This window comes from Hoplias malabaricus, chromosome X1 (assembly GCF_029633855.1).
Source record: "Hoplias malabaricus isolate fHopMal1 chromosome X1, fHopMal1.hap1, whole genome shotgun sequence".
In the NCBI taxonomy this organism is placed as follows: Eukaryota; Metazoa; Chordata; class Actinopteri; order Characiformes; family Erythrinidae; genus Hoplias; species Hoplias malabaricus.
Window position 1 is genome coordinate 15582505 of NC_089818.1, and position 12930 is coordinate 15595434.

At 44.6% G+C, this 12930-nt stretch overlaps 1 protein-coding gene across 1 annotated transcript in view; it reads left to right on the top strand.

The window, feature by feature from the left end:
* Nucleotides 1–12930, top strand: part of LOC136675938 (MAGUK p55 subfamily member 7-like) — a 54806-nt gene that overhangs the window by 24040 nt on the left and 17836 nt on the right. The window contains exons 11-13 of the mRNA XM_066652756.1: nt 102–110; nt 331–372; nt 10387–10557. Of these exons, the coding sequence (XP_066508853.1) occupies nt 102–110; nt 331–372; nt 10387–10557 (222 nt within the window). The remainder of the gene's footprint in view (nt 1–101; nt 111–330; nt 373–10386; nt 10558–12930) is intronic.

The window sequence follows — 12930 nt, forward strand, 5'->3', positions numbered from 1 at the left end:
CCTAACTGTTTATTTCCTTCTCTCTCTCTCTCTCTCTCTCTCTCTCTCTCTCTCTCTCTCTCTCTCTCTCTCTCTCACTCTCTCTCTCTATCTCTGAACAGACGAGGAAGGTAATATTTCATTGGTCGTTATTTCATTTCATTCAAATGTTCTGTTCCACATCTCTATTTTTCCCACTCAAATTTTAGACTTAAGTGTTTACATCATGTAAAAAATATTACCTGCAATTCCCACTCCTTCCCTTTGCACTGTATACTTTTACATTGCCATCTTCTTTGCTTGTGTTTATCTTTATTTTATTTGTCTTGCTCTGTCCGTCCATCACATCAGAAGAAGACACAGACTACGGGGCCATAAGTGGAATACACATTGGTGAGGAGTTTATTTCAGTGTTACATCACATTCTCTCCCATTTATATGTTAAACTGCTTCTAAACTGAAAGTTATTTTAAGACATAATATTGCACTTATAATATGTACCTTCTGTAAAGGCTTCATCAAGTTCATGACTAAGAAGAGACTAGATGCTTGCCTTGCGCTTTCAACAACTCTGATACTGAGGATGAATCCTTTTTTTTTTTTTAATGGAGGAATATATTCAGATACATGTGGCTGTGGCCTCTGAGTCTGTTCAAAGCAAAACAAATGTGATTAAGAACAGATCACAAGAAGACATTGCAACTCACTTATGAACTGGCGCCATGTCCAGGGTGTGTCCCTGCTTTGCGCCCAATGATTCCGGATGGGCTTCGGATGCACAGCAACCCTGATCCGAATGAAGGAGCTACAGAAATTGAATGAACGAATGAATGAATGCACGGTTCATGATTGTAGTCTTGCAATGTTGCTGTCACACATATAGCATAGATTCGTCTTACAGCTGAGGATCTGGAACATTACACATTCTCTTGCTTTTGTTAGTTTGCTGCTCATTGATTCATCAAAATGTGAGCACTGTTCAGTGCAGTCTGCTGAAGGTGATAATATAAGAGCTGTTTTTTTCTAGGCTAAAATAGCATATAAACAGTGAGCTGCCTTGCTTGAGCCTGAACCACTACAAAAAAATATAAAATGTTAAGAAATCATTTTACTAACATTAAAAATGAGTAATTACATTAGTTTTATAATCTCTACGGGCATTAAACTTTAGAACTGTGGAAATTATTGCATAACCATCTCTCCTATCATACATCTCAAGATACTTTTGCCACTGCTTCTACTTTACTGCGCACGTAATGTTTATTCAAGGCTAGGGCCATTAGTTTTAGATTTACACCGATCTGGTTTGAGCATTCATGTTAATTCATGCCACATTAATAGCCCCAGACTGGGCGTCTGCTTCTGGCCCAAAGATGATAAAGGCCATCAGCGGGCAGGAACAGGCTGAGTGAACATGCGCTGCTTTTTTCAAGAGCCCCTGCTACTGTATGAGTAAAGCAGAACCACATCTCATTTTCCCTTCTCTGGCAAGCGTCCTCCATTTTAAACGTCAGCTTGTCCTCTGCGACTCTGAGGGACAGAGACAATGGCCAAAGCTTGCATCAGTCCCGCTGTGACCCCTTCAAGAAAACATGCTTAAGGCATTACGACCAGGTCAAGCTATGAAGGCCTTCTTCAGCTGGAGGCCAAAAAAAGCTTGAGATTTATCGCAGCATTGGTTCAGTCGCTACGTGATGGGACACGATGGACAGAGAACTTTTTGGTAGCCACTTTCCACGTTGGACATTCTTCAGTCGATTCAATTCCTTCTTTAAACTGCAGAGATGTTCGTGTGGCCTTTCACAACACAACAAACCCAGAGCTTTGTGGGATATGAAAGAGTTTCATGGAGCAGGGGATGGGCGAGCCGAGACCTGGAAAAGGTATCAGGCGAAATCCCAATAAGATCCAGACATGGAAAACAGGGGCACGTTAAAAAATAAGCTCTATTTACAAACCAGATTATTTAATCAGTATGCAGTCCCACAGGCTAGTGGGAGCCAAGACACTAATGCATGGTTGAAACTCCAGATTTGCTTTCCTATTTCTCCAGATCCTTTGGATGCTTTCAGTGTCAGGTAGCCACAGCATGTGTGCATTAGCAGACTCTGGTTATAAGGCGACTGAAGGGCCTCGTTGCCTAGGTAATGATTTTACCAGGCCGCCTCATGCCTGATATCTCCAATGTTTTTATCTGTAGCCGGTGAGGGATGATGTAGGTGAGCTACATAATGAAGTTAAGAGCGGTGTTCAGCATTTGATATCATCACATTTTTCTTCAGAGAAGACAGACTGGATTCCACAGGCTGGGATGCGGTGTCTGTCTGCACCGGTCCTGGACCTCTGCTGCTGATTTAATGTATCTCACATGCTGGGGACAAGAGGACAGCTGGAAAGAGGTTTCTCCTCCACCTTCAGGATGTCCATTAGCTTTGTCCTCTTGGTCCACTGAAGCTCATGATGAAGACTTTTTCTATGCAGATATTGTGCTGAGAAAGAATCCCAAGATGGCACTTACTTTGCTCTTACTGTACTTCAGAGTTAGGGTTAGGGTTAGTGTTAGGGATTTCAAACTGGGATTCAAAGGCATAGACCAGAGGCATAGAACTTGTGAATGTATAAGCTACATGCTACATGCACTATGAGGTACGTAAGTGATTCTGGGGTCTAAATGCGTCCAGTTCCACTACATTCATAGAGACATTCAAACCAGGGGTCTGTGTACCCCTTGATTCTAAGTGGAGGGTTGGGCAGCAGAATGAGATGTGAAACTATTCTGACATTTTCTTATATTTCACAAGTTTCCGCTGCTGAGAAATGGAACCTCATAGATTTTAAGGTGCTGATGGACCCCAGGATGAGGTGAGAAAGCCCCCCAGAGCAGCAGCATGCGCTGGTTGTTGAGAGTTGGTAAATCGGGTTTGTACTATTCTTAACTGGATGTAGCATAAAGCATTGCTGGTACCTACTAAACCGCTAATTCAGTGTGTTAGTTCCATGCTGAATTCCATAACCCCATGTTTGAAATCCATCAGTCTCTCATTTCCATCCATGCTCTCCTGGTTCCATGTACACAGACTTTGTCACTTCCAGGCCATGTATATGTTTCTTAAGAAACCATATCCAAAACACCACTAAACACCAGCGTTCTTTTAAACATATAATGACAGAGAGCCAGACAAGTCTACCCACGTCGTTACAGTAAGCCTCAGAGATGTGCCCGCAGCAGCATGACTCCTCCTTACCACATCCGTGTGGTGAGGGCTCAGCTTTGCTCCAGCCCATGCGTGAAGTAGGCATCTTCTGCTTGCCCTTGCCTTGGAAACTGGATGTGTGTCCTAGAGATGAGTGGGTCTCTGGAAGAAGAGCATGCTCAGGATCTCTAATCTCTAGGTAGTAGATCCTGAAGGTTTCTTCACAGTCTTCATAATGTTATGGTCACTTTCCAGCAGCTGTTGTGAGACTTCTGGGACTCTGTCAGAAAACGTCAGAAAAAGATTGACATGTGCACCCACTCACTCACATTGTGAACAGTGTTACACACTCACCCTGTCACTCACACCTGTCGACAGTTTCACCCAGTCACTCACACATTCACACCTGTGGACACTTTTACACAGTCACCCTGTCACTCACACACTCACACCTGTCGACAGTTTCACCCAGTCACTCACACACTCACACCTGTGGACAGTTTCACCCAGTCACTCACACACTCACACCTGTGGACAGTTTCACCCAGTCACTCACACATTCACACCTGTGGACACTTTCACACACTCACCCAGTCACTCACACCTATGAACAGTTTCACACACTCACCCAGTCAATCACACTGTGGACAATTTCACACACTCACCCAGTCACTCACACACTCACACCTATGAACAGTTTCACACACTCACACCTATGAACAGTTTCACACACTCACACCTATGAACAGTTTCACACACTCACACTGTGGATAGTTTCACACATTCCCTCAGTCACTCACACTGTGGACAATTTCACAAACTTACTCAGTCACTCACACACTCACCCAGTCATTCACACACTCATCCAGCCACTCACACTGTGGACAATTTCACACATTCACCCAGTCACTCTCACACACACCCAGTCATTCACACACTCACCCAGTCACTCACACTGTGGACAATTTCACACACTCACCCAGTCACTCACACACACACACAGTCATTTACACATTCACCCAGTCACTCACGCTGTGGACAATTACACACATTCCTTCAGTCATTCACACTGTTTACAATTTCACAAACTCACTCAGTCACTCACACACTCACCCAGTCATTCACACACTCACCCAGTCACTCACACACTCACACCTATGAACAGTTTCACACACTCACCCAGTCACTCACACTGTGGACAATTTCACACACTCATCCAGCCACTCACACTGTGGACAATTTCACACACTCACCCAGTCACTCACACAGTCATTCACACTGTGGACAATTTCACAAACTCAGTCACTCACACACTCACCCAGTCATTCACACACTCACCCAATCACTCACACACTGACCCAGTCACTCACACACACACCCAGTCATTCACACACTCACCCAGTCACTCACACTGTGTACAATTTCACAAACTCAGTCACTCACACACTCACCCAGTCATTCACACACTCACCCAATCACTCACACACTGACCCAGTCACTCACACACACACCCAGTCATTCACACACTCACCCAGTCACTCACACTGTGTACAATTTCACACGCTCACACTGTGTACAATTACACACATTCCCTCAGTCACTCACACTGTTTACAATTTCACAAACTCACTCAGTCACTCACACACTCACCCAGTCATTCACACACTCACCCAGTCACTCACACACTCACACCTATGAACAGTTTCACACACTCACCCAGTCACTCACACTGTGGACAATTTCACACACTCATCCAGCCACTCACACTGTGGACAATTTCACACACTCACCCAGTCACTCACACAGTCATTCACACTGTGGACAATTTCACACACTCACCCGGTCACTCACACACACACCCAGTCATTCACACACTCACCCAGTCACTCACACAGTCATTCACACTGTGGACAATTTCACACACTCACCCGGTCACTCACACACACACCCAGTCATTCACACACTCACCCAGTCACTCACACTGTGGACAATTTCACAAACTCAGTCACTCACACACTCACCCAGTCATTCACACACTCACCCAATCACTCACACACTGACCCAGTCACTCACACACTCACACCTATGAACAGTTTCACACACTCACCCAGTCACTTACACTGTGGACAATTTCACACACTCATCCAGCCACTCACACTGTGGACAATTTCACAAATTCACTCAGTCATTCACACACACACCCAGTCATTCACACACACACCCAGTCATTCACACACTCACTCAGTCATTCACACACTCACCCAGTCACTCACACTGTGGACAATTTCACACATTCTCTCAGTCACTCACACTGTGGACAATTTCACAAATTCACTCAGTCATTCACACACACACCCAGTCATTCACACACACACCCAGTCATTCACACACTCACCCAGTCACTCACACTGTGGACAATTTCACACATTCTCTCAGTCACTCACACTGTGGACAATTTCACAAACTCACTCAGTCACTCACACACTCACCCAGTCATTCACACACTCACCCAGTCACCCACACTGTGGACAATTTCACACATTCACCCAGTCACTCTCACACACACCCAGTCATTCACACACTCACCCAGTTTCACACACTCACCCAGTCACTCACACTGTGGACAATTTCAGACACTCACCCAGTCACTCACACACACACCCAGTCATTCACACACTCACCCAGTCACTCACACTGTGTACAATTTCACACGCTCACACTGTGTACAATTACACACATTCCTTCAGTCACTCACACTGTGGACAATTTCACAAACTCACTCAGTCACTCACACACTCACCCAGTCATTCACACACTCACCCAGTCACTCACACTGTGGACAATTTCACACACTCATCCAGCCACTCACACTGTGGACAATTTCACACACTCACCCAGTCACTCTCACACACACCCAGTCATTCACACTGTGGACAATTTCACACACTCACCCGGTCACTCACACACACACTCACCCAGTCACTCACAATGTGGACAATTTCACACGCTCACTCTGTGGACAATTACACACATTCCCTCAGTCACTCACACTGTGGACAATTTCACAAACTCACTCAGTCATTCACACACTCACCCAGTCATTCACACACTCACCCAGTCACTCACACACTGACCCAGTCACTCACACACTCACACCTATGAACAGTTTCACACACTCACCCAGTCACTCACACTGTGGACAATTTCACACACTCATCCAGCCACTCACACTGTGGACAATTTCACACACTCACCCAGTCATTCACACACTCACCCAGTCACTCACACTGTGGACAATTTCACACACTCATCCAGCCACTCACACTGTGGACAATTTCACACACTCACCCAGTCACTCTCACACACACCCAGTCATTCACACTGTGGACAATTTCACACACTCACCCGGTCACTCACACACACACTCACCCAGTCACTCACAATGTGGACAATTTCACACGCTCACTCTGTGGACAATTACACACATTCCCTCAGTCACTCACACTGTGGACAATTTCACAAACTCACTCAGTCATTCACACACTCACCCAGTCATTCACACACTCACCCAGTCACTCACACACTGACCCAGTCACTCACACACTCACACCTATGAACAGTTTCACACACTCACCCAGTCACTCACACTGTAGACAATTTCACACACTCATCCAGCCACTCACACTGTGGACAATTTCACAAACTCACTCAGTCATTCACACACACACCCAGTCATTCACACACTCACCCAGTCACTCACACACTCACCCAGTCACTCACACACTCACACCTATGAACAGTTTCACACACTCACCCAGTCATTCACACACTCAACCAGTCATTCACACACTCACCCAGTCATTCACACTGTGGACAATTACACACACTCACTCAGTCACTCACACTGTGGACAATTACCCACATTCACCCAGTCACTCACACACATTAAAAATGTCACACAGTCAATACCAAAATGTGTGTTTGGACTATGGGAGGAAACTGAAGTGCCTGGAGGAAAGCCACACAGCCACAGGGAGAACACAAGTCCCTGGAGCTGTGTGACTGCGACGCTACCTGCAGTTCTACCACGTTGCTGTTACTCAGACTTTATTCTCAAAATACTGCAGCTTTTTTTTTAATATTATGTTTTTATTCTGAAATCTAATATTTTTTATTTTTAAACTGCGCTCTTAAAATGCCATACCTCAGTGTCTCAGATGTGCTGTAAATGAACCAGCAGAATGACTGGAAGGCCCCTGAACCCTTTCTGGAGTTTTCTTGTCTCCGTGTCTTTTTCACTGAATGTGTTCTCATTGTGTTTTATGAGCTGTCCGACTGATTTCCATGCAGTGTATCACTCGCTCGAGCACAGACTTGCTTGGAGTGGGCTGAATGCCCTGCATTCCTACCACAGCAGACGTCAGAGCAGATTTAAATTTGTCTAGCACTATTCCAAAAGCTGCCGTATGCTTTTCTTCGAAAACTAAAGTAACGTGAGAGGAAAGCTATCACTCCTCTCAGATAAAGCCCAGGATTGTCTCGCAGCCACACGTTATCCCCCAAAATAAAGAGAGAAGACTCGTCACCTGGAGACTCAGACTCAGTGGGAGGCTATCAGTCTCCGCAGATAAAATTCATTTTCAGGAATTAGTTTAATCATTTCGCCGGCGGGCCTCCTAACCCCTGATTTATTTACACAGAAGCCGGCTGGCCTTGGGGCCGGTCATTACTCTCCGTATGTGACAGAAATGTCTGGAAAAGTTTAAGACATGTGGTCAGATTCATGTCATTGCTGCCAGTACATGCATTTGTGTTAAGGCTACTCCAGCATACAGCAACTCTGAGAGGGTGAGAATGAGCTCGGAGTGTGTTTTCGACAACTGATATTGAGTAATGCACATGTCCAAACTTTGCAGAGATGGTTTATACTCACTGAATTCAAAATATTATGGTGCATTGTGCTATAAATTAAAATTAGAATCACTTCGATTCCCACTCCGGGTGGCTGTCTGTGAGGAGTGTGGTGTGTTCTCCCTGTGTCTGCGTGGGTGTCCTCCGGATGACTGTCTGTGAGGAGTTTGGTGTGTTCTCCCTGTGTCTGCGTGGGTGTCCTCCGGGTGCTCTGGTTTCCTCCCAAAAATACACGTTGGTAGGTGGATTGGCTCAAAAGTGTCCGTAGGTATGAGTGAATATGTGAGTGTGTGTGTTGCCCTGTGAAGAACTGGCGCCCCCTCCAGGGTGTATTCCTGCCTTGTGCCCAATGATTCCAGGTAGGCTCTGGACCCACCGCGACCCTGAACTGGATAAGCGCTTACAGATAATGAACGAATGAATTAATCACTTTATTGGCTACAGTGCTTGCACACAGAGAAATTTGTTCTCTGCATTTAACCCAATCCGTGCAGTGAAACACACATGCCTGGAGCGGTGGGCAGCCCTAGCCACCGTACCTTTATGGGCTGAACACTCACACATGTTACAGGTCTACAAGGGTTTTTGATTCAAGACAGTAGTTCTTATTAGAATTACTTATATTTAGAAGCATTTGTACACTCACATGGACTTTGCAGGTTGATGGAGGATGTGTTGTGTATGGTTCTGCATGTAGAACCTTTATGAAAATGGTTCTATGTTGAACCAAATAGGTTTCAAGCTGGACATTTTATCTTCAACCTTTTATGATGCTATTTAAAACCATATATTACACATACTCTAATAATTCACCACAAAAACTCACACATTTTTCTATACAGAACTCATGGCTCAATGTAGGTGCACTGTCATTAATCAGGAACCCTCCAGTGTAGTGTGTATACTTCCCAGGAAAATAGAAACTGTTTCTGAAGGAGATGGGGGACAAGCTACCAGTTAATACCCTTCGGCTCAGAAGAAGAAGTTGGATGAGCCGTTTGGATTAGCGTTGTGCTCCCTGTGAATCATTTATGATTGTTAGTACACCCACATAAGTGTGCATATTTATATTTATTGCATAATGTACGTGTGCTCCGGTTAGCATTTGATATTTATGGGCCTTGTGGGAATGGCCAATAAGTCATGTCAATTAGTTTTAAGACTACAGTGAAAAAGAAACCTATATTCAGCTTGATTCATTTTCCCCTCAACAGAAAAAACACTCACCAGAAGACATTGTTGTTAGTAACGCAATACTCCTCCTGATTCATATGCTGCTTTTACAGCGTCTGATGTCTATATGTTCTGTTTATGCGGCTGAGCTGGACGTTTGCATCAGCTTTATGAGTTTGGAGCGATCCGAGAGAAGTCTGGGATGCAGCGCTTTAGCTCGCCCTATGCAGCGTTTGTGGTTTCGTTCTGTTGTGGAAAGTATTGGAGCGATGTGACTTCTTTTTCCATTCCTAAACTCCCAAGTCCTTTGAGCATACACAAGCATTTTGTCCTCATTAATCATGGTGTGAAAAGCCAGAAGCAACATATCGAGTGTCCTTGCATGCATTTGGTGGTCACGAATCAGGATCTGTCACCATTATACGGCACTCGGTGTCTATATGTTAGATGTCTTCATGAGTTGGTCGCTTCCTTGTTCGGTTGCTGTGTGGGAGACGGCCGTGAAATGCTTTGTTGTTTTTGGCGTGAGGGCATGAAAACGCTTGCCGTTTGTGTCTGAACACTGTGCAGGCTTATCAACACTGTCATTTCGAGACTTGAAAACACCAGCCAGCATTTACATTGTGTGAAGTGGTCACAATTAATGGGTGGAAAGGAATGGTCCAAGCTTTCACGGCATTAATGTAATCTTGGATGTTTTACGCATTTGTGATTTTAGGCCTGATTTTTTGGTCGCAGGCAAATGTTTGGGATCTTCAACAGACATTATTATTATTGCTCACTCTCAGCTATAGACCTGGATTACTGTAACTGCTTTGAGGCAAAGTCCACTGCAATAATGCTTTGCCAATACACTGCGCTGTGGTCATGTGTTAGTGCGTGTTGTGCCGGTATAAGTGGATCAGACACAGCAGTACCTGCTTGAGTTTTTAAACACTGTGTCCACTCACTGCCCACTCTGTTAGACACTCCTTCCTTATTGGTCCAGTAGCTAATATGTCGATGCACAGTTTGCGTCAGTCCTCCTCTAGTCCTTCATCAGTGGACTGAGAAGGATCCACCACCCAAACCATACTACATAGACTACTACAGTGTGCTAAATTGAAGTTGTCCATATTCTTTCTTGTAGCCGGCTTGAGGAGAAGTTTCCGGCTGAGCAGGAAGGACCACAAACCTAATGAGATCCAAACAAGATGGAGGAAGAGTGAGAGTGTTGGGGCTAGAAATATCCCCAGCTACCAGGAGGTGGCTCCTTACAACAGAAAGCAGGGAGACCCCTACCGTCTGGTGCTTCTGGTTGGTAAGTTCGCTAAAATCAAACGCTAAGGGTTATTATTATTATATTGACTAGATTTAAGACATTTTAACTTAATAAATGTACTATCTCCATAGTTTGAGGGAAGTGTGAAAGTTAAATATCAGTTTAAAGTTGGAGTCGGTTTCAAATGCTACGCCTAATGCCACTTATTGAGGTTAGCACGTTTGCCACTTGGTAATTTTTACAACTTTGACTTTGTTGACTTTGTTGGAACTCTCTTTGAGACCGGGTCTCAAAGACGTGGTGCCTGTTAGTGCCTTTATTGTTTTGTGGTTTTATTAACAGTGCGCTGTACCCTCAGGGTCCACTGCACTCATTTGTGTTTTATTTAACTTCGCTCTCCTCTGTGGTCTGTGTGCAGTAAAAGCTAACGGCTCCTGAGCATCGCAGCGAGCTCTGGCCCTCCTCCACGGAATCCTGAACAAACATCTTTCAATTAAACCTCTCCTTCTTATCTGGCCTGGTCTGATTTTCTTTCCTCTGAGCTGACTACACTTCAGAGAGCAGCTTATGGATACTTTTACAGTCTGGAAAGTTGCAGCGAGACATGGCTCTGAGGTATGGATCTGTTTTCATTGCTCTGCCTGGGGCCGGCCTGCAGAATGTTCTTCCTAATGGCATTTCAAACGGCAGGCTCCGAATGGTGCATGCTTGTCCTCTAAACACGAAGGCTCTGGTCATTTAGCCTCAGCCAGCTCCGCTCACTGTTTTTCTTCGATATCAGTCCAGTCTCTCATTGCCACAGTTCATCAGGTGCAAGGACTCAGAAAATGGCCATACTGAAATGTCCACCTCCCATTGGGCAAAAGGCAAGACAATGTGTGTTTGTGGACTCAGTGTAAAGGGTGTGCTCTTTTTACACTTTGTTTTGGCCAGAATCCTATTTTGAGGTGGGAAAACATAATTAAGAATCCATGTGACACAGTTCTGGGTCTAAACAAAAACGTCTGTGACCTGCTTTGGGCAAAAAGCCAAAAGGATCAAACCTCACAGCTGCATTCTCTCCATCTAAAAAGCCCAGAATGGCTGGTTTCAGCACCTTTTCCTTTAAATGATAATGAGCCACTCACTGTTCACCCCACCCTGAGCACACAGCAGTGAGAAGCTGTTTTCGCTCAGTTCTCGTTCTTCTTCGTTCTCATTTCCTCGGTTTTCTCCACCCTCATTGTGTCTGTTTTGCTCTGTTTAACAGAGTCTTTGTACTCTCACATAAACACGGGTACAGGGCTGTAATTGGAGAGACCCAGAGAAGGGGGCGGGGCATCGGAAGCTGCAGAGAATCAGAACGGCTGGTTTTATCCCACACTTTCTGATTGGGCAGCCCATAAAAACAAACTGGTGTATGGTCACAGTGTATGATTTGGTAAATACATCAAATGCACACAGAAATATGCATCTGCACATAACATGTAGAATGATTTTTTCATAATTTCATAAGTTCTTCATAATGAATAAGTGCCAAACCACGCAATGAAGCATTTGTGAATTTTAACGGTTTTGTCAGTGTTTATATTTTGTACAAAATCATTGCCTTTACTCAAGACAATAAAAATTTAGGGCGCGAGTTTGCAAAGCCGAACGTAAAACAAATGTAGAAAGAGCTTGTCTAAACCTTTTCATTTCTTTCAGCTTGTTGAAATAAAAATGTGTCTCCGTGGTAAATTTAGGGCCTTCATTCTTAGATATATCAGAGGTGAGAACAGCAGCTGGCGAGAGGATGAGAGCAGATGTAAGCCCCCAAAAAGAGAGAAAACAACAGAAAATGCACAGGAACTTGCTAATCTCTCCGCCAGTTCTTGAAGGTCTTCAGCTGAGCCTTGACTGGGGCCGGCACGAGAGCCAAACTATTTAAGGACTGCGTGGATTTCTTTCAAAAAAGCTTAATCATCTCAGCTAGGTCAGAACCTGGCCTGTCTGCTGTTGATATTTGCAAGAAATGGACCAAAAATGTTGCACATCTAAAGGACAACACACCAGAGAAAATGGATTCTTGGATTTGTCCGTTCTTAACAGCTTTTCCAAAACAGTGAGAAGAATCAGGGCCTTCTACTGTCCAGAAAACCCAGCCTGCGTGGCTGTCATTTCCACTGCTCTCTGTTAATAGGGTGATATTGTGTGTGTGTGTGTGTGTGTGTGTGTGTGTGTGTGTGATAACCAAGACTGAACAAAGCTGGGCATTCCTAAATGTTTATTTTGTTGTGGTCAGAAACGGCCATATTTAACAGCAGAATATAACATCAGTCATTCCTCTGATTAAAAACAACAGAGGTCAGCTCGGACCACTCTCTCACTCACTAAGAAGTTGATACAGCGCCTCCAACAGGAGGAAACCTTTGCACATCATTTCTACAGTGA